We start from the raw sequence: 18926 nt of genomic DNA on the forward strand, positions 1-18926 counted from the left end.
CCTCGAACCACAACCCACGCTCAAATGAAGGCAGGAACAGTTCGTAGTGGAGAAAACTGCTATAAACGAATTAAGATTTTTAACTCGCTTCATTCGGACGAGAATTAACCTAACTCGCATTGTGGATTAAGCTACGAATTAGGGGTATATTTTATGGCATTTACTCTGTATGGACTACACTTTGTGGTTGGACTGAAATAAATTTCAAAATACAATATATATAGTAATATCGTTATTTGTCCAACATCCAAGTGACCACAAAGAAGTAAAAATTTACTTTTATAAGCAAATTTTTATGAAATAATTAATTATAAATTCATTCAATCTAAGATATATACTATTTACCTATCACCAAATTGGAAAATAGTTAAAACAACCCACCTGCGATAAGAAAATACCTACTATTTATTTACATACTTCCCTATATACATGTTTGTGAAACTCGTTATTTTTTCAGCAAGGGTCCAAATCCGCAATCTCCAGACCCTGGCCGCTAACAACGTTTGCATAGGATTGTTTGTTGGTTCACAATTTTCTGAACTATGGCGTACATAGCCTGGTTTGGGGCTGCTAGTGTTTACATTAAAAGATTATCAGCAGTATAGTAGGAGAGACGGCTGATATTTCGTCTAAGTCGTGAGATAAACGTGAATTAAGAAGTTACCTAATAAATTTGTATTAATTTGTAGGTATATAGGTATATATATATATATACCTACTGACACGTCATCCCATAAAGCTGGAAAGCAGCCTAGAAAAAGACTGTGTGATTGTGACGATTACACAATAAAAATTACGCAATCTACCCGCTAGCCGCCACTCCGTTGACAACCGCCGCGGCGAGTGGTTGGGGCGCAGAGTATATGTATATAAAAAAGTGTTGTACGAAGAGATAAGAAAAGTTATACGAAGTGTTGTTTTATTTAACCACCAGTGCCAGTGCACAACGGAGCCTTAGACGTCACAGTGATTCTGTATTATTTAGGTGCTTTAGGTATGAACTTAACTTCGTCCCTTCTTACATGGTTTTGTTTAGTAGATATCTGTTGTACCGGGGTGGCCTATTGGTTTCCCGATTAAAATTATGCCGATTTTCGTTTCGTGGACAACGATTGGCATATATAAAAATATCTATAGATCTAAGAAATTACTTTTAATAATGAGCTACATGAGTGTTGCTAAGCCGCCCGAAGTGATTACATGCTCATAGACGCTGTAATCCCCTGTCCCCTTTGCCTCTCCTGGCTCGCCTATACAACAAGCATGCTAATAATGTTCCTTCTTTGGATGTGTTTCACGATAGTGAAGTCTTATTTAAAAACAAATTATTATCTGTTGACAACCTCAGCTAGCTCGGCTAACTTACCTTAGTTATTGATATATATATATATACGGCCGAGGAGACGAGTGACACGAGCGTTGGTTTATAGCACACACCTTTATTGACGTAAGAGATGGGTCGTGGGCGCAGCCACACACACACACATGCATGGGTAGTTGCATACATATACAACACCCCTCCCTCTATTTTACTAACTAATATCCTAAAAATATTTCTTAAAACCTACATTTAATTTTGAACGGCTTCGTAATCTGATACGCGAATCTGAGCGCACACCTTGGGTACCTTGTTGCTCATCCTCAGTGGAGACTATCTCTGTATCAATCTCTTCAGAGCTATCCGTAAAATATTCCGCTTCTTGAAACTCGGCGTCACTTGGCACTGACTCTTTCCCCTCCCGCGAGAGGTCTGGAGTGTCACCAGACGGAGACGACGGATCTGGAGGGGGAACATGGCCTCCATCGGTCGTTGGCGGCGGCGGCGGCGGTGGCGGCGGCGGCGACGGCGGCGGCGGCGGCGGCGGCGGCAGCAGCGGCGGCGACGGCGGAGGCGACGGCGGCGGAGGCGGTGGAGGGTCTATAGATGGTAAGTACTCATCCAAATCTGTTAAACTTAGGTCCCCTGAGCTGTCAATCCTTATGGTACCATTGTATTTTGCTATTTGATTTATGTGTTTTTTTACAATACTGTCTGTATAAAAGTCTTTGATTAAATACAAAACTTTACCAATCCTTTTTTCGATTATCCCTTTGCACCAGTTAAATTGAGACTTGTTTACATACTTTTTGTAAAGTATTAACTCGCTTTTTTTAAAATTACGTGACACGTTTTCTTTACATGGTGAACACTGTTGAATTTTTCCAGGTTTATTAACTACGGACTCGGCAGATGATAAGGGCGATAACTCCGACAATGGATTCGACACATCAAGCCTACATCTTATTTTGTGACCGAATACTAACTGTGACGGGGCGCAGCCTGTGGTTGAATGTATTGAATTGCGATAATCCATTAAATATCTTAATAAGAGTAACCGCCTCTGTCTATCATTTTTACCCATTAACATGCTCGACTTAATACCCTTTTTTGTGATCTTAACAAAAATCTCGGCCTGGCCGTTACTGGGGGGGTGGTAGGCCGGTGACGTAACATGTTTTATGTCGTTAAGGTCACAAAATCTAGTAAATTCCTGCGAGCAAAAAGCAGTACCATTGTCACTTACTATTGTTTTTGGTAACCCGAATCTGGAAATAAAGTCGCATAACTTGTCTACTACGGCCGTGGATGTCGTGCTAACCATGGGATATACCTCGAGCCATTTACTATAAGTATCTACGATTACTAAATACGTATGTCCATATAGCGGGCCGTGGAAATCAATGTGTAACCTTTCAAAACAACGCGCAGTCTGAGGCCACGGTACAGGTGGCGCGCGGGGCGGGGACGGCCGCAACTGCTGGCACACCTCACACGAACCCAAAAACAACTCCAAAGCCCTGTCAATCCCAGGAAACCAGAATCGAGCACGAGCCTCTGCTTTGGTTTTAACTATTCCCAGATGTGACGTATGTAGTTCTGCCAGAAGTTTATCGCGTAGCGACTGTGGAACTACCGCTTTATGACCCCGCATAATAATACCATTTTCTACAGCTAACTGAGTTCTACATAAATGGTACGGCTTGAGACGCACATCGGTGATTTTATTTGGCCAACCATTGAGGATATACCTACTCACGATGTTTAATATCGCATCTGTCTTGGTACCTACCTGTAATTCATTTAGAGTTAACGGTTTAGTCCCGCCGTCTGCAACAAAACAAACATATGCGGCCTTATCACTATCGGCGAGTGCTGGCTCCGCGCCGCGCCCACTCTCCCCCGGCAGGCTTGCCCGAGACAAAAAGTCTGCACTATTGTCCGCACTACGCACATATTCTATTGTGTAATTATAACCGCTGAGAAATAGTGCATACCGTTGTAAACGATTAGCGGAGACCTCGGGGATGCCTTTGTAGGGCCCAAATATTGAAGTTAAAGGCTTGTGGTCCGTCCTTAAAACAAACGGCTCTGCCCTACCGTACAAATACTGATGGAAGCGACGCACTGCATAAATTATTGCGGTTGCTTCCCGCTGTATTTGCGCATACCTTTTCTCCGCGGGGTTTAGAGTGCGCGAGGCAAATGCGACCGGCCGCTCGACCCCGTCAGAATCCAGCTGTGATAAAATAGCCCCTAGGCCACTAGGTGATGCATCACAGGTTAAAAACAGCTTTGTTTTAGGGTTAAAGTGTGTAAGAACCTGATCCGACACCAGATGACTTTTAATTTTGTTAAAAGCGTCGTTATGCAACTCTGACCACTCCCACTTTGTATTATTTTTAAGTAGGTCATATAATGGACTGAGTATGGTCGAGGCGCCCGGAACAAAATTTCGGTAGTAGTTACTTAGCCCTAAAAATGATTGTAACTGACTAATATTTGTTGGCACCGGTGCTTCGACTATGGCTTTAATTTTCTCTGGGGATTTTTTTAAGCCTTGTTTATTTATTATATAGCCTAAGTAGCTAATCTCGTCCTTAAAAAACTCGCACTTATCCCGCTGCAATACCAGTCCCGCATCCTGTAATCTTTGCAACACTACCTTTAACCTGGCCTGGTGCTGGGCGACGTCGGCGCCCGTGATAAGCACGTCGTCGAGCAGGCACAACACGCCGTCGAGGCCTGCGAGCACGCATTCCATTGCTCGCTGAAATATCGCTGGCGCAGAAGCCAGCCCAAAAACGAGACGTGTAAAGCGAAATAATCCCCGGTGCGTGTTTATGCAGGTCAACTTTTGTGAGTCTTCGTCTAGCTCGAACTGGTTGTATGCCATAGACAGATCTAACTTTGTGAATGTTTTCCCCCCGTGTAACTTTGAAAACAATTCATTTATTGTAGGCAGCGGATATTGATCGATAAGCAATTGTTTATTTATGCTGACGGAATAATCTGCACATAAACGTACTGAACCATTTTTCTTTAAAACTGGCACTACAGGTGAGGCATACTCGGAATGATCAACTGGCTTCAGAACCCCTAAACTGACAAGCCTATCAATTTCTTTGCTAACTGTATCGCGTAATGCGAACGCTACCGGCCGCGCCCTAAAAAAAACAGGTTTTGCGTCCTCTTTAAGCCTTAAGTTGACCTTATACTTATTGAATAACCCTAAGTTACCTGAAAATAATTTGGGATACTGTTTCTCTAAGTCAGTGCTACCTATATGTAATTTATCATTACAATAATGCACAGATTGCACGGGTGTAAGTTGCAATTTAAACAAAGCAATAAAATCTCTGCCTAGCAACGGCGGCCCGTCGTCGTTAACAACATACACGTTCAATGCGTGAGTGCTACCCGCATATTCCACCATCGACCGTGCATTACCTTTACACTGTAGATGTTCGCCTGAATAAGTGACTAATCTTTTTTTTGTAGGTAACAATGGTACATCTTTAAAATGCATTTTGTACGTAATGTAAGAAACAACAGTCACCGCGGAACCAGTGTCGATTTCAAATTTTAACTTTCGACCATTGATTTTTACCGTTTCAACCATAGGCTCACCCCTGAAAGATCGAATGTAATACAACTTACCGTCGTCGTCGTTATCGCCCTGACAATCCGCCGATACATTAACGTAATTTACGCTAGTGCACATCTTACGGAGATGCCCTTTTTTATTACACTTTTTACATGTAAACTTAGCGAAACGACACTGTGACGCACTATGGTTGGTGTAGCCGCACACCGAACACTTCACCTTTGCACTTCCCTCGTTTTTACCACCACGCGCGATCTTAAATAACTCGGAGGCCGAGGAGTCCGACGATCCCGGAGTAACGGCAGCGGCGCCGGCGCCGGCGCCGGCCGCGGCCGCGCCTGCCCGCGCGCGACGTATGTTTTCCGCAAGTTCTACCGCCTTTGCTAGAGTTAACGCGGATACATCTTGAGCGTACAATTTTTCTTTTTCCCTGCCCGGCAGCATCCCCATAACGAAACGGTCACGTAACGCTTCTTCTATGTTATTAAACGCACAGTGCACTGACAGTCCTCGCAGTCTAGCGGCCCACTGCGGGTATGACTCGTGTTGTTGCTGCTCCGCAGAGTAAAAGTTGTGCCGCTCGCCGAACCCGGTTAACTTGGGAGTGAAATGATCGTCCAGTAATTGTAAAATGTCTTCGTACGGCACTTCTTGGACATCTTTGGGCAACGCCAAATGCGTTGCCAGCTCGTATGAGCTGTCATTGAGTGCGCTTAACAAAATTTAATAACTATATTTTTCTTATTTCGTGGTAGTTGCATACATATACAACAGTTATTGTTAATATTAAGTATTAGGTGTCTTGTTAATTAGTATTATATACTTATTCTAAATTATTGTAATGTATACTAAGTCTTTTTCTAGGTGTTACTGTTGACTTAATATTTAAATTAATATAATAATGCATGCTGTGATTGCCTGTAAGTGGGGGATCAATAAAAAATGTGCCCTTTTTTGTAAGTTAATACTAGTATGTAAATTGTATCTTCTGTTGGTGATCCCAATAAACAAATAAATAAATAAATAATGAGTTTACCCTTGTTAGTACGAGAGCCGACTGCGTAAGGCTGCATTCTTATCATGTACCAATGAATGTTTGTTCGGATGACATGAATGTTTTCTCAGCGGTCGCTCGGTCTAGGCTCAGTGTCGCTAAGCCGCCCGAACTGATTACATGCTCATAGACGCTGTAACGAGTTCACCCTTGTTAGTATGAGAACCAACTGCGTAAGGCTGCATTCTTATCATGTACACCTTACACACGTCCCATCATGAATGTTCCCTTTTATAAAATAGGGGAAACAAAGTCAGTGCCATTGAGATAAACAGAAACTTTTGTTTATGTAACAAGAGACTACGAGTGTAAAACTACGGTTTGAGTGGTAGAGAATAGACTAAACATATTTTTTACGTAAACCTAAGGATTTTTGATAAAAAAAATATTACTGCGGTAGAGGTGAGCTAAGCTGTTATAAATAAGAAAGTAATTAAGCTATTTGTTGTTGATATCTTACAAACATGTTGGTGTACTTATTTTGTTACCGCGATATTAACTAAACTAAACTATGTAGGTAAACTAAAGCCACTCGCCGATCAGTTAATAAAAAAAATGTAATCGGATAATATCGCGTATAATGAATTTGAAATATATCCCGGTATTTCGAACCCTTTACAGCGTTCGTGGTCAAAGGCCTCAAAGGGTGACTAACTACGACCGCTGTAAAAGGTTCGAAACGCCGGGATGTATATTTAAAATTTATTATACGCGATATTATTCGATTACATTTTTTTTATTAACTGATCGGCGATTGGCTCTAGTCACACCTGATGGAAAGTGAAGACAGGGCCTAAGATGGAGCTCACCGATTCGGTAACAGCCTATTCACTCTTGCTTTAAAGAGACCGAGGTCATATTGATCAGGGAATACAGATGGCGGAAGCGGGAGTAAATAAGACTTCATACAAAATTGTAGTAGAAATGACGTTGTTCTGAAATGAAATGCGTTTATTTGCTTAACATTATGTAGATGGTGGAGTCAATAGTATAATGCCCAGGTAATGTCAAATTGTCAATACCTTATACTAATAGCATAGAGTAACTTATACTAGAGCGGTACTGACATTAGTTATTTGTGCAACAAGAGAGGAAAGTTGGTTTTTCTTGCGAGTGTTTATTTTTCTGCTCAAGATTCTACCTTAGAATCACTCGCTTCGCTCGTGATTCAATTATAGAATCTTTCGCTTTCTCGGGACTCAAAAACACTCGCAAGAAAAACCAACTATCCTCTCTTGTTGCACAAATAACTATTAATAATGAGTTACATGAGTGTTGCTAAGCCGCCCGAAGTGATTACATGCTCATAGATGCTGTAATCCCCTGTCCCCTTTGCCTCGCCTGGCTCGCCTATACAACAAGCATAATTTTTTAATTTTTCACCTCAGTAGTGAGAACATATTAAAGGTTAAAATGTATTTCGAATTACACAGAATAAACAGAAAAAAAAAGTATTATAATATGTACGATACGATACGAGACGAGACGAGACCGGACCGGACCGGACCGGACCGGACCGTACCGTACCGTACCGTACCGTACCGTACCGTACCGTACCGTACCGTCGTACCATACCATAAAAAAAATGTCATAAAAGTATGAAGTTCATGGCCTTCACTAAATTAAAAAGCTACATTGTTTCACTCCCTGGAGTGACGAAAGTTGCACTTTCCTCACTCCAGGGAGTGACGAAAGTAGGCTTGTTCGAGCTGCTGAGGTGAAAAGTAAATTTTGTAACCACAGTAAATTCACTGCCATCTATCGACACACTTTAAAACTAAAAATGAAGATTTATAAAAATACGATAAAATGTATTTAAATATGGATAAATGTTTTTTTTTTATTTGCATTAATTATTTTTATGATTTTCACCCATGTTCTTTCACTGATATGCGTAAAAATTGTTAAATAACAAACGAAACCGTCAACGCCATCTATACGACAGTAGGCCAAAGCTAGTAGCACCCTCTGATCGAGAGTAAAATTTTCTTGATTTTTGAGGCACGTTTTTTCCTTAGACTGTATCCATCTATTACGGAGTTATATCTATCTTTGCTAATAGGCATGCTAAATATTTTAACATCTATTTACATTAAATTACATGTTTACATAATCAATTACAATAATTTATTAAATATTTACAATAAAAATAGAAAAAAAATAAAATAAAATTAATAATGTTAATGAATAAAAATGTCATAAATTTTGAAAAAAATTAAACGTCTAATCATAATGTAGGTAAATAAATAAAAATAGAGCCAAGAATAGAATTAATAAATAATAAAATGTCACAATATTAATAAAAATCTACATTTCAATGTTTCGTTTTCATGCAAAAGGTACCACATTGTCGCTTGCCATAAGGACACTGGCAGGTTTTTCGTATAAAGATACAAGCAATTTTCGTCCTCATGGTAAGCATGGGGCGTATGCTTGATTGCCACCGACGTGGTATAAAAAAAAAGCGACAATGTGGCACCTTTTGATTGAAAACGTCACAAAATATTCCTTAACGCTATAAAAATTGTACTCGCTTAAAAATATTATAATTGCACGTCTAAATTTAATAAGTGGCATGTCTCTTAACGATTGTGGTAATTATTATAAATTAGTGTTATAAAATGAATATTAAAACTAAAACTAACTACAATTACAATAACTAAAGCTAAAAATTAAAAATACCTATCAAAATATTGTGCCCTTGGTAGGGTGCCCATCATCCCATGGCCAATCTTTGCGTGAGAAAGCTGCCTGCGCGAGGGTCACCTGTGGCTTCCTTTAGGCGTTGCTGAGCGAATTATTATTAATAAATTATATATGTCATCCCATCTACATTATTTCGATAAAGAGCCAAATTGTTTTTTGTACCAAGAAGTTTGTAGTAGTAGTAGTAGTAAATCACTTTATTGTACAAAACAAAAATTGTTAACATGAAATTCATATAAATTTAGGTACAAAGGCGAAAGCCGAAGGCGAAGGTTGTCTGTTTGTACCAAGAAGAAGTGTGACTGCAATAGCCAACGTGATCTCCATTCAGTCAATGACCAAACCGCCCACCGCTCCGCTTATGCATGGACGTGATCTACGCTCCCCAAATACGCGGGTAATTGACTATTAACAAGCAATGAACTGAAATTTGCAGCGTTGTTTGCACTAGATTTAAACTTATTTAGAAAATGCAACGGAACGTATAGGTACGTGGTACTGCATTGACAGCAATGTCGCCTGGCTGCGTTGCCACCAGAGATGTGCGAGTATGGCAATCGGTTGCGTCGCTCAATGAGAGGAAAAGAAGAGTCATTTAGTCATTTATTCAATATTGCATTGTCATGTACATAATAAGGTGTTACATTTCATATAGCCAGTTCATGACACCCTGTAAGGGCACACAATAGTACAGTTTTTCAATTGTATTAATTCTAATTTATATATTGTAATTAGGGTAACATAATAAAATTAACATATTAGCGTATCAGTGGTTTAGTAACCTATTAGTTAGTCTCATAAATTAATTTAGTAACTTCAACAATAGCAACGTCAACAATGCACCTATAGAATAATGTCTGATTGAATTAACTTGTCAAATTATTAGAGTTTTGAATGATTCACGGTTACTTTTACTAGACTTATATAGACCGTGATTACCTTTTGTATTATATCGGGAGCTCATAAATAATACAAAAGGTAATCACGGTCTATATCCCGGTCAATATAAGTCTAGAGGTTAAAGAAGCTATGGTTATCTGAATGATTTAATTTGCCTATATTTCTATTGTATAGGTATTGTATAGTTGTTTAAATTTTCTTCTACTTTTTTCAAATTTTTTGTGTATTTTCCCCATTCCCTTTTGTGTAATATATGTTTTTGTATGTATTTATATCCGTTGTCTTTCTGGTACCTTGTTGTACATTTTGCTACATTTGTCACCCTCTTTTCACTCTCTCCTCTTATCTACTCAAAGGGTAACTGGAAGTGATCCCTCAAAGGGATAAGTTCGCCTTTGTACATCTTATTATTTGTACCATGTAATTTTTAATATGTATTTTGGTACAATAAAGAGTTTACTACTACTACTACTAGTATGGATATGTGTTTGTTAAAAACCAATAATTTAGAATCACTTCCTTTACAATTTTACATACTATCCTCGCTCAACGCAGCTCTAGTCGGCAATTTTCTATAGCGAGGTTTAGACTAGCAAGAACTTGCGTGCAATTTAAGTTACATTGCCGAGTACTAAAGTAGTATTCAAAAGTTTGATTATACATACCGCAATGTAACGAAAATTGCATGCAAGTTCTTGCTAGTCTAAACCTAGCTTAATCAATTGGTTCTAAACAAACACATTCAGCGCTTTGGCAAATGGCGTCTGCGCATTTGCACCAACGTTGCGTCGAACAGCAGCCAAACCTAAGTAAGTAGAGTTGAGTCGACTCTATAGGTACTTACAGGGTTTGCACGACGGATCTGAAATGTATGGGAAGATCCGCGGATCCGGATACAGATCCGAATAATTTCATACATTTCGGATCCGGATTGCAAACCCTAGAGTTGACTAGACGCCGACGCTCGGGAGACGCTAGTGTGAATGGCCCTTATTGAGAGTTTTTAGATACAGGATAACCAGCTGCAGATTTCCGATTTCAAAGTCAAATAATATTAATATTTGAAAGCCGACATAGGGTCATTGCGCTAGTTTTCGTCCAGCTCTAGTTTACGTCCACATAGCGTAAACAGCAGCAAGCTGCAGTAAACAAACAAACAGTGAATAACAATTTCCTAGGCAACTAATAATCGTAAAAATGACAAACGCCGGAGCATTAAAATTAGCGTTGTTTTTGTCGCCGGCCGCTGACAAATGATGGGAGCGGCTTGTTCGTGTTACTTACCTTCCTTTTCGACGACACGACACACGACTATTGATTATTTATTTTTCCCCTCACTAGCTCGGAAAGCCGTCTATTATCCTTTAAAACAAGCGGGGAAAAACGCATTGTATCCACTAGTGGGGAAAGTAATTTGACCTTGGATGGAGCGTGTTTAAGTAGCTTGAAAGATAACAAAACGTAAAACGCTCATAATAATGGTTCGTTCGATATTAATTATCATTAAATAAATGGTTTGAGAATGTAATAAAAAATACCAAATTTAGCTTTATTTAATAATTTTAAGTCATAAACCTTAAAATTCCATAAGAAACGTTAGATTTTTGTAATGATGTTAAATATAATTCTGAACGCACAAGTTGAGTCGATGCAATTTCAAAACGCATCGTTGACATTTCATACGTCAGAACAGAAATGTCAACATTGTCAACAAAATTTTTACTGTTCTTCTCACCGACTCACGTAAAAATCAGAATTTCTAGTGTTTTCTGTTATAATATCGTAAAAAAATTAATGATTACAGTTGATGAAGATGATCTAACGCCTGTGGATGTTGCACTTTCCTCGCTAAAGTGAGGGGAAAAGTTTTGTGTTACACACGGGTGCAAATGTATTTTACTTCTCGTGTGTTAAAACACTCACTACGCTCAGGATTCTCTTTTAGAACCACTCGCTTCGCTCGTGGTTCAACTATAGAATCCTTTCGCTTGCTCATGTTTCAATTCCACACTCGCGGGTAAAATACAACTTTGCACCCTTGTATAACAAATAACTATTTCACCTCAGCAGCTCGAACAAGCCTACTTTCGTCACTCCCTGGAGCTAGTAAGTAGCTTTTTAGTTTAGTGAAGGCCATGAACTGCCACTTCATATTTCGGGGTCTATTACAAATTCGAAATACATTTTAACCTTTAATATGTTCTCACTACTGAGGTGAAAAATTATATGTGCAACACGAGAGCAAAGTTATTTTACATCTCGTGTTTTTGAGTCCCTCGCTACGCTCATGATTCAAACTTAGAATCTTTCGCTTACTCGGGACTCAAAATCAACACTCGCAAGAAAAACCTAATTTCCTCTCTTGTTGCACAAATAACTATATCGTATGGCATATGGATATCACTGGATTACAATGTAAAAAGAAAAACTTAGTAAGTTAGCATTTCGCCCTTCCCAGGTACGCGACTGCTTCATCTGATAGGACAGGATGAGGATGCCCGCCGGGTGTGGTCCGCTCTTTTTTTAAATAAATAAAACGTTTATTCAAAAATCTTACGTACAACTAAATAACCGCCTAACCGCTTAACCGCCTATGAGCAGGAGTTGGGAACCGCGGCCACTGGTACAAATTGGGGCTAGAGCTCCTCTCCTGCCTGTAATTGCGGGCACCCAGATCAAACACAATCATACAAAAAGCCATTATACAAACAATCTGCTAACTATCACATTTGTTTTCAATCTGAGATCTCATTACAAACCTAATTCTTAAATTTTATTTTATCCTTACACCAACTTACACGTAGTGCAACAATTCCTACGAATAGGCTTAAAGTAACTACACTACGTTTGGTTGTCGAATCGCACAAATGCCGAAATGGCAGGCGCCGGCAAAACAGCATTACTCACCTCCCCCGTCACCTGACAGCCACACCTAATGAAACTGCGGCCGCAAACACCTTTCTTCCTGGTCGCTATCTATACGTTTTTTTATAATAAAATATAGTCTGTATTTATTTTGCTAAGTTTGCACTTCACTTTCACTACTTCACGTAGGTACAGCCTTTATAAATAAACAACATATATGTGGAAATAATTTTATTCGTTATTTTACATTTAGTATTGAGCTGGTGGTTGTTTAGGCATGTAAGATCTAAATAAAATCATGTAAACAATAATAACTACAACCAAATAAACACTGTTTAAAATATTAGCCATATTGTTCCAAATCTCTTTATTCTTTCCATAAGTATCTTTTGAATCAGGCTCGACTCTCCATCTTGGTAAAATCAAGTATTGACCAAAGCTAAAAAACACTTTATTTGATACTAAAGATACCCATTCAAATGGTACAGTTATTCTTTTTACAATTTTGCTTAAAACAAATGTAAATAGTACAGAAGTTATGGTCAAGATGATTGAGTCACGGACGAAAAATAATATAACAGGGGTATCGCCACTGTGCTTTGGTAGAAACTCGTCAATAAAAAACACGAATACAAAATGACTTATGAGACTAAAACACGAAAATCCCAAGCGGATATAATCGTTCACATTAATTAAAATAGATGTCGTAGTCAGTATACTGAGAATGAAACAAGGACCAACCAATACAGCTACTAAACCGGATGCCTGTCTTTCCATTGTTAAAGTAAACGATAACTGTACGTCTGAATCCGGGTCCTCCTTCAAATCCTTCTGCATAATGTTCCAACCATTACCAAATTCTGCATCGCCAAGCGTAATAGCTCTTCCTTTAAAGCGAAATCTGGAAGTGGAAAGTCTATCACCATCTCCAAACTGGAGGGTACAATTCTGAACATCGAACGGCCAATCTCTTAATTTAGCATTGCAGAATGATTCGTAAATTTGTTCAAAGACACACATCACTTCTCCATCATTGTGGACGAGGCATTCTTCTATATACATATTAAAGTAGTCCGGATCGACGCTGTTAAGTAGTTTCAATGATGGCGTCCAAATATCAGTTGCGAGCACGACCATCTTGCTGACTCCTCCATACTCTGCAGGTGACCAAGTAAGGCGTTCATCTTTCCAAATCATGCGAGTCCACATTTTAGCTGTGAATCTGTCTGCATATTCATCAAAGGCGAATGTCTTTAATTGGAAATGCACTTTGACGGGAACACAAGACTGGTTTCTTGGCGGTTGCCTGAGTCGATAATTTTCCATTTTATCCGTGTGCAGTTTTTTATCCCATGCATCTTCTTTTGTAACCAACATTACGCAATCTTGCGAATACGAGGCATTAAGTATGCCGAGAAACATTAGAAGGATTATTTGCGAGAACATGGCTCGATCGTCCCTGTTTTAACACTGAATTGGCTGACTGAAACTTAGTAGTCTCAGTACGGCAACGCCCCCTGATATTATCGTTTGTCATTTGACACCGCTCCATTTACAAGCGCTTCATGGTTGGTTGGTTGGGAAGACGGTCTGGTCTTCTGTTGTACCTATATTGTTGTGGACGGACGATGGCGTGATAACGACATGATAGAGCAAACGTAACTTTTTATACGGTTTACGGGTTACTTGAGAGACGGAAGCTTTATCTCATTTGCGCCTCAAGAAGGTCCAGCAGTGGACGTCTTTCAGCTAGTATTAATTACGAAAATGAATGATTAATATGATGTAATAAAACTATGAAAACGGATTATATCGCGTATATTGAATTTATAATACATCCCGACGTTTCGAACTCTTTACAGCGTTCGTGGTCAACGGGTGACGAACGCTGTAAAGAGTTCGAAACGTCGGGATGTATTATAAATTCAATATACGCGATATAATCCGTTTTCATAGTTTTATTTCATGAGTAACTATCGCGGTAACCGAAGACAATATTATAATATGATGTAGTTTAATAATGAAAATGATAATGATAATTTTAGATTTACACCAAACCTAACTATTTCTGCCAATGATAGAGAGTCAATTCGCCCATTCAAAAGTCTTAAAACACATTACTAATTAGACGATTGCGTGATATGCATTTTGATTTAGGAGTTTAATCAATTTGTGGTAGATATGTAATCCTCATGAGGCAAGTAAATGGAATACATAACGATATAAGTAATCACAGAAACTATTAGGACAATGCTGTTAATAATGTTAGAGAAATCAAACCATTCGGTTTGTTGAGTTATTGAGTCCAAGACAGTTTTGTTGGCAATAGTAACGCTCCACCTTGGGAAAACCAAATACTCACCATATCCATTATGAACAAGATAATTAATTGAAGTAATTAAAACAGGTGGAGACGATTTACGTGAGCATAAATACCTCAAGGTCAATGTTAATAGTATGTTCAACAAAGTAAATGCCATGGAACCAGTAATAAACAGTAAAATTTTAGGAGCATCGACACTATGCTTTGGTATGCTTTTGTTGACTTCAGTTAAAAATAAATAATGGCTGAATAAACTGGTACACAAAATTCCTAACCTCACCTTGGCGTTGACATCCAAAAGGAACGTTATTATAGTCAGCACGGATATCACAAAAGCTGGTACCACTATGGCAGCTTCGAGACCTACTGCCACTCTTTCCAAAACAAATTCTACAGACGCTTGATAATCTCCAGTTAAATTCAGATGCTCCTGTGAATGTATCAGTCGCCAGGCAGTATACGTGTCATCAAATGATAAGAATTTAAATTTTGTAAACACAATGCTTGCTTCGCTCTGTGACCATGAGTCATCATCTATCTTTAAAATGCAGTGTTTTCTGTCGTACGGCCAATCTTTCATTGCAGAACTGCACATAAGAGGATGTACAATAGACTGTATACATCTGACATGTCCAGTATTGTTCGCTAAACATTCATAAATAGTTATAAACGATTCGGAATCTTCAATCTCGTAGTTTTTGACCTTTAATTCTGGAGTCCAAATTTCATAAAAGTTTACAACCGTAGTCTTGATACCTTTATATTTGTCCAAATCCCACTTCAATCTAGCATCCTCCCATTCCATGATTGTCCAACTGTAAATAGTAAGTACTTCTTCTTGATCGTCAAATTTTAGCATCTGTATGATGTAAGCCAGTTCTACTTCCACTCTCTTTGTGGTGTTACTATTTGGTGATTCTGTAAAATCGTAACAATTAAGTATTTTAGTTTTCAGCCTCATTTCTACAGGAACTTCTGAAGGCCATAAGGACTCTAAAGCACAATCTTGGCAATAACTAAACTTAATAAAAATGGCTAATATACAAATGTATGTGTACGACGCCATGTTTGGTGGCAAAATGATATTTAGTTGTAGTAAATGGCTTCAGGGAATTTGATATGTTAAACGCCCACTTTGAGATAACGATTTTTTTTTAATTAAATTATACGTCATCTTACCATATTATCGACAGATTGCCCAAAGATCTGTCTGCCCCTGCGCCCAAGGTATTTTGAATCAGGAAGGAGATTTTGAATCATGTACCTAATACAATATAACGCAACAGCATGTTATATCCAATCGCAAAGTAAACTTTAATATTATTTTTATTCAAGTCCATAGTTAGAAAAAAAGATAACAAATCAATTTTACTAAAATATATTTAATAAAACACGGAAGTTAGGTACTACTCCCTTAAGCTATATCGAAAACGAATGTGAAGACTGGCTTCTTTGGTATATAAGCCGACAGCAAATATATATAAGTAATAATCACGATACAGAGACAGAGGCTATTAGCAATACTAATAAAGTTAACCCATTCTACATTCGGTTTAACTTCCGGATCTTGCTCAATCACCTCCCATTTTGTAAATACTCCATATTTTCCATAGCCGTCAAATACAAAATCATTATAAGAAACAATCCACGTAGGTGGTTGTGTTTTCAACTTTCCCAAAAATTTAAAGTAAAACGACAATACAAAGCAAATAACAGTCACAAGAGTAGAGCAGCTAATGAACGACAATATGACAGGAGTATTTGCACTATGCTTAGGGACGTTATCGGCTACTTCGTTAGAGAAGATGAAATGGCTGATCAAAGACATGAACAGTATCCCTAATCGGTTGATGTGTCTATAGTCTAACAGGAGAGCCGTCACTGTCAGCACACTTATCACAAAAGCTGGCACAACGATAATAGCTTCTAAGCCCTCTGCGAGTCTTTCAAAATCGAACTTAACGGCAGACTGTATTCCAGTTGTCAAATTCTTGAAGATCTTTTCGCGAGCGATCATCCATCCAGCATTTAGATACGCCTGCATTACAAATTTAATATGGCTCAAGTTGAAGAACACTTTGGTTTCCTGTGGTCTCCACTGGTCAAATTGGAGCGTGCAGCTCTTTGTGTCATAAGGCCAATTGGTTAAGTCAGAAGTGCAGAAGACTTTGTGTTCTGTCCGAATAACGCACCTTACGTGACCTGTGCTGTTCAACCTGCATTTTGTGTAGAAGAAGTCAAAATCATCCGCATCTGCCGTATTGATCAACTTCAGTCCCGGACTCCAAATGTCAAAACTTGAAACTTGCGTCGACTTTATATCCTTGTAATCCTCAGGCTTCCACGTCAATCTATCATCTTGCCAGTCGAAATAGTTCCAGCTGTATAACGTCAGTATCTCTTCGTTAGGATCAAAATTGAAGGACTGAAGTAGATAATCCATCTTCACGACCACCGTGTTTGAGTTTTTATTGACCGGGGGCTTCAAAATTTCGGCGTAGCATTTAGTAAGCTTTTTCCTTAAGTTCCTTTCTGTTTCCATTTCTGGTGATCGGGTGTTTAAGCGACATTCTTCGCAAAAGCAGAGACTTACGATAGAGAATGTTATGAATGCGTACAGATTCATGGTTGTTGGTGAAATGTGGACATTCGGTACGCCCACTTTTAACTGTAAATGAACACGTGTTGTGCAGCGTGATAACTTGATAAGTGTAGATTAAATGTCAATTTACTAAGTATTAACTGTCTGTCGTCTGTCTACGTGTATCAGATCAGCGCTGGAAGTCGCCAGCAACATGCAGAGGTGAGAAAATTTCGTGGCACTTTCTCTTTTTTATCTTTCTCTGTTTTGTATAATTTTTTGTGTTTGTGCCACGAATACATTTTTTCTATTCTATATTCTATTCTATTCTATATTAAAAATACGCATGCAGTTTATTATAAAAAAAAGTGAAAGAAGCCCACAATTCGTCTTTGCACCACGTATAATTTATTGCACATGTTTTATATATTTACATGTTATTTATTGCTAGATAGGGTAATTATTCGCCCATAAGGTCATAACTTTTAGGTATACATAAATATAAAATTACTTTGGCGCACGTCAAATCCACACCCGGAAGAAACACGATTAGTAAAATCCGCTAAAGGTTCGCAGGAATTGCAGGAAATAATGTGGCCATTAATTACGTGAGAAAAACACCTTTTCCCGCCTCAATAGATAGCCCGGAGTTATGGCCTTGCCTGCCCCATTATACAAATGATAATGTCTGGTTAGCTCTGGCTGGTAATGTTATTTTGACCACATCTTGAAATGTTTCAGTTAATTTTACTACTTATATTCGGCTTGAGTTTCAGTTAACCAATTCGACAGTGAGTGATGTCTTTGTTATTATTATTATTTTGGCGATTTAATGATCTGATGAACGGCGTAAATATGTTCTCTACAAAGCAGCAATGGTAATTCGGTAGTATTTTATATGAAACAGATTGTCAATACCTTGAGTATACATTACCGGCCAATAATATATAAGCCTTAAGTACAATTTTACAGGTATCAATGAAATATCAAAAATACTCCAAATTATCTCTTATTAAATTATCCCTTATATTATAACTTATAATGTTTCATGAATCGTGCCGTTACGTGTGTGATCATAGTTAGACGTAAGTTTTGTGGTCCCCCCTTCTTTCCCCCCCAGAATGCACAATGAGAATGACATGAGCGAGGATAATTTCCACGTGTAACGTTACCTTGCGGTGACAGCACTGACAGCGCGTCAGGTGGGAACACGCCCGTAGTAAAGCGTAGTGTACAATGCCAGCTCTACGTTCGTCCTTCCTATTACTAATATTATAAATGCGAAAGTGAGAAAGTGACTGTCTGTCTGTTACCTCTTTACGCTTAAACCGCTGAACCGATTTAGATGAAATATGGTATGGAGATAGTTTAAGGCTCTATGAAGGACGTAGTATAGTTTTTATCAATTATCATCACCATCCCACGCAGACGAAGTCGCGGGCACAAGCAAGCAGTATATAATATTAGAACTAGAGTTTGAGAAATAGGATATTTATTAGGGTTCTAATGGCAGAAACGGCATCTTTTTATACGTCGCGGTCCATGCTAGCTTTCTCCCTTTATTAGAAATTA

General features: G+C 38.6%; 4 protein-coding genes across 4 annotated transcripts; all 4 read right to left on the bottom strand.

Moving 5' to 3' along the window:
- Positions 1–1458: 1458 nt before the first annotated feature.
- LOC134751492 (uncharacterized protein K02A2.6-like) lies at positions 1459–5390 on the bottom strand. Its single transcript, XM_063686910.1, has one exon. It carries the CDS (start codon positions 5373–5375, stop codon positions 1545–1547), a length of 3831 nt encoding a protein of 1276 aa, XP_063542980.1. The 5' UTR covers positions 5376–5390; the 3' UTR covers positions 1459–1544.
- A 7278-nt stretch (positions 5391–12668) lies between these two features.
- Positions 12669–14070, bottom strand: LOC134751583 (acetylcholine receptor subunit alpha-like). The gene has a single exon (XM_063687058.1). The coding sequence runs from the start codon at positions 13894–13896 to the stop codon at positions 12700–12702; it is 1197 nt and encodes a 398-aa protein (XP_063543128.1). The 5' UTR covers positions 13897–14070; the 3' UTR covers positions 12669–12699.
- A 481-nt stretch (positions 14071–14551) lies between these two features.
- On the bottom strand, positions 14552–15923 carry LOC134751426 (neuronal acetylcholine receptor subunit beta-2-like). Its single transcript, XM_063686831.1, has one exon. It carries the CDS (start codon positions 15837–15839, stop codon positions 14616–14618), a length of 1224 nt encoding a protein of 407 aa, XP_063542901.1. The 5' UTR covers positions 15840–15923; the 3' UTR covers positions 14552–14615.
- Positions 15924–16156: 233 nt separating this feature from the next.
- On the bottom strand, positions 16157–17473 carry LOC134751466 (neuronal acetylcholine receptor subunit alpha-3-like). The gene has a single exon (XM_063686867.1). It carries the CDS (start codon positions 17397–17399, stop codon positions 16188–16190), a length of 1212 nt encoding a protein of 403 aa, XP_063542937.1. The 5' UTR covers positions 17400–17473; the 3' UTR covers positions 16157–16187.
- Positions 17474–18926: the final 1453 nt, after the last annotated feature.

This window comes from Cydia strobilella, chromosome 22 (genome assembly GCF_947568885.1).
Source record: "Cydia strobilella chromosome 22, ilCydStro3.1, whole genome shotgun sequence".
In the NCBI taxonomy this organism is placed as follows: Eukaryota; Metazoa; Arthropoda; class Insecta; order Lepidoptera; family Tortricidae; genus Cydia; species Cydia strobilella.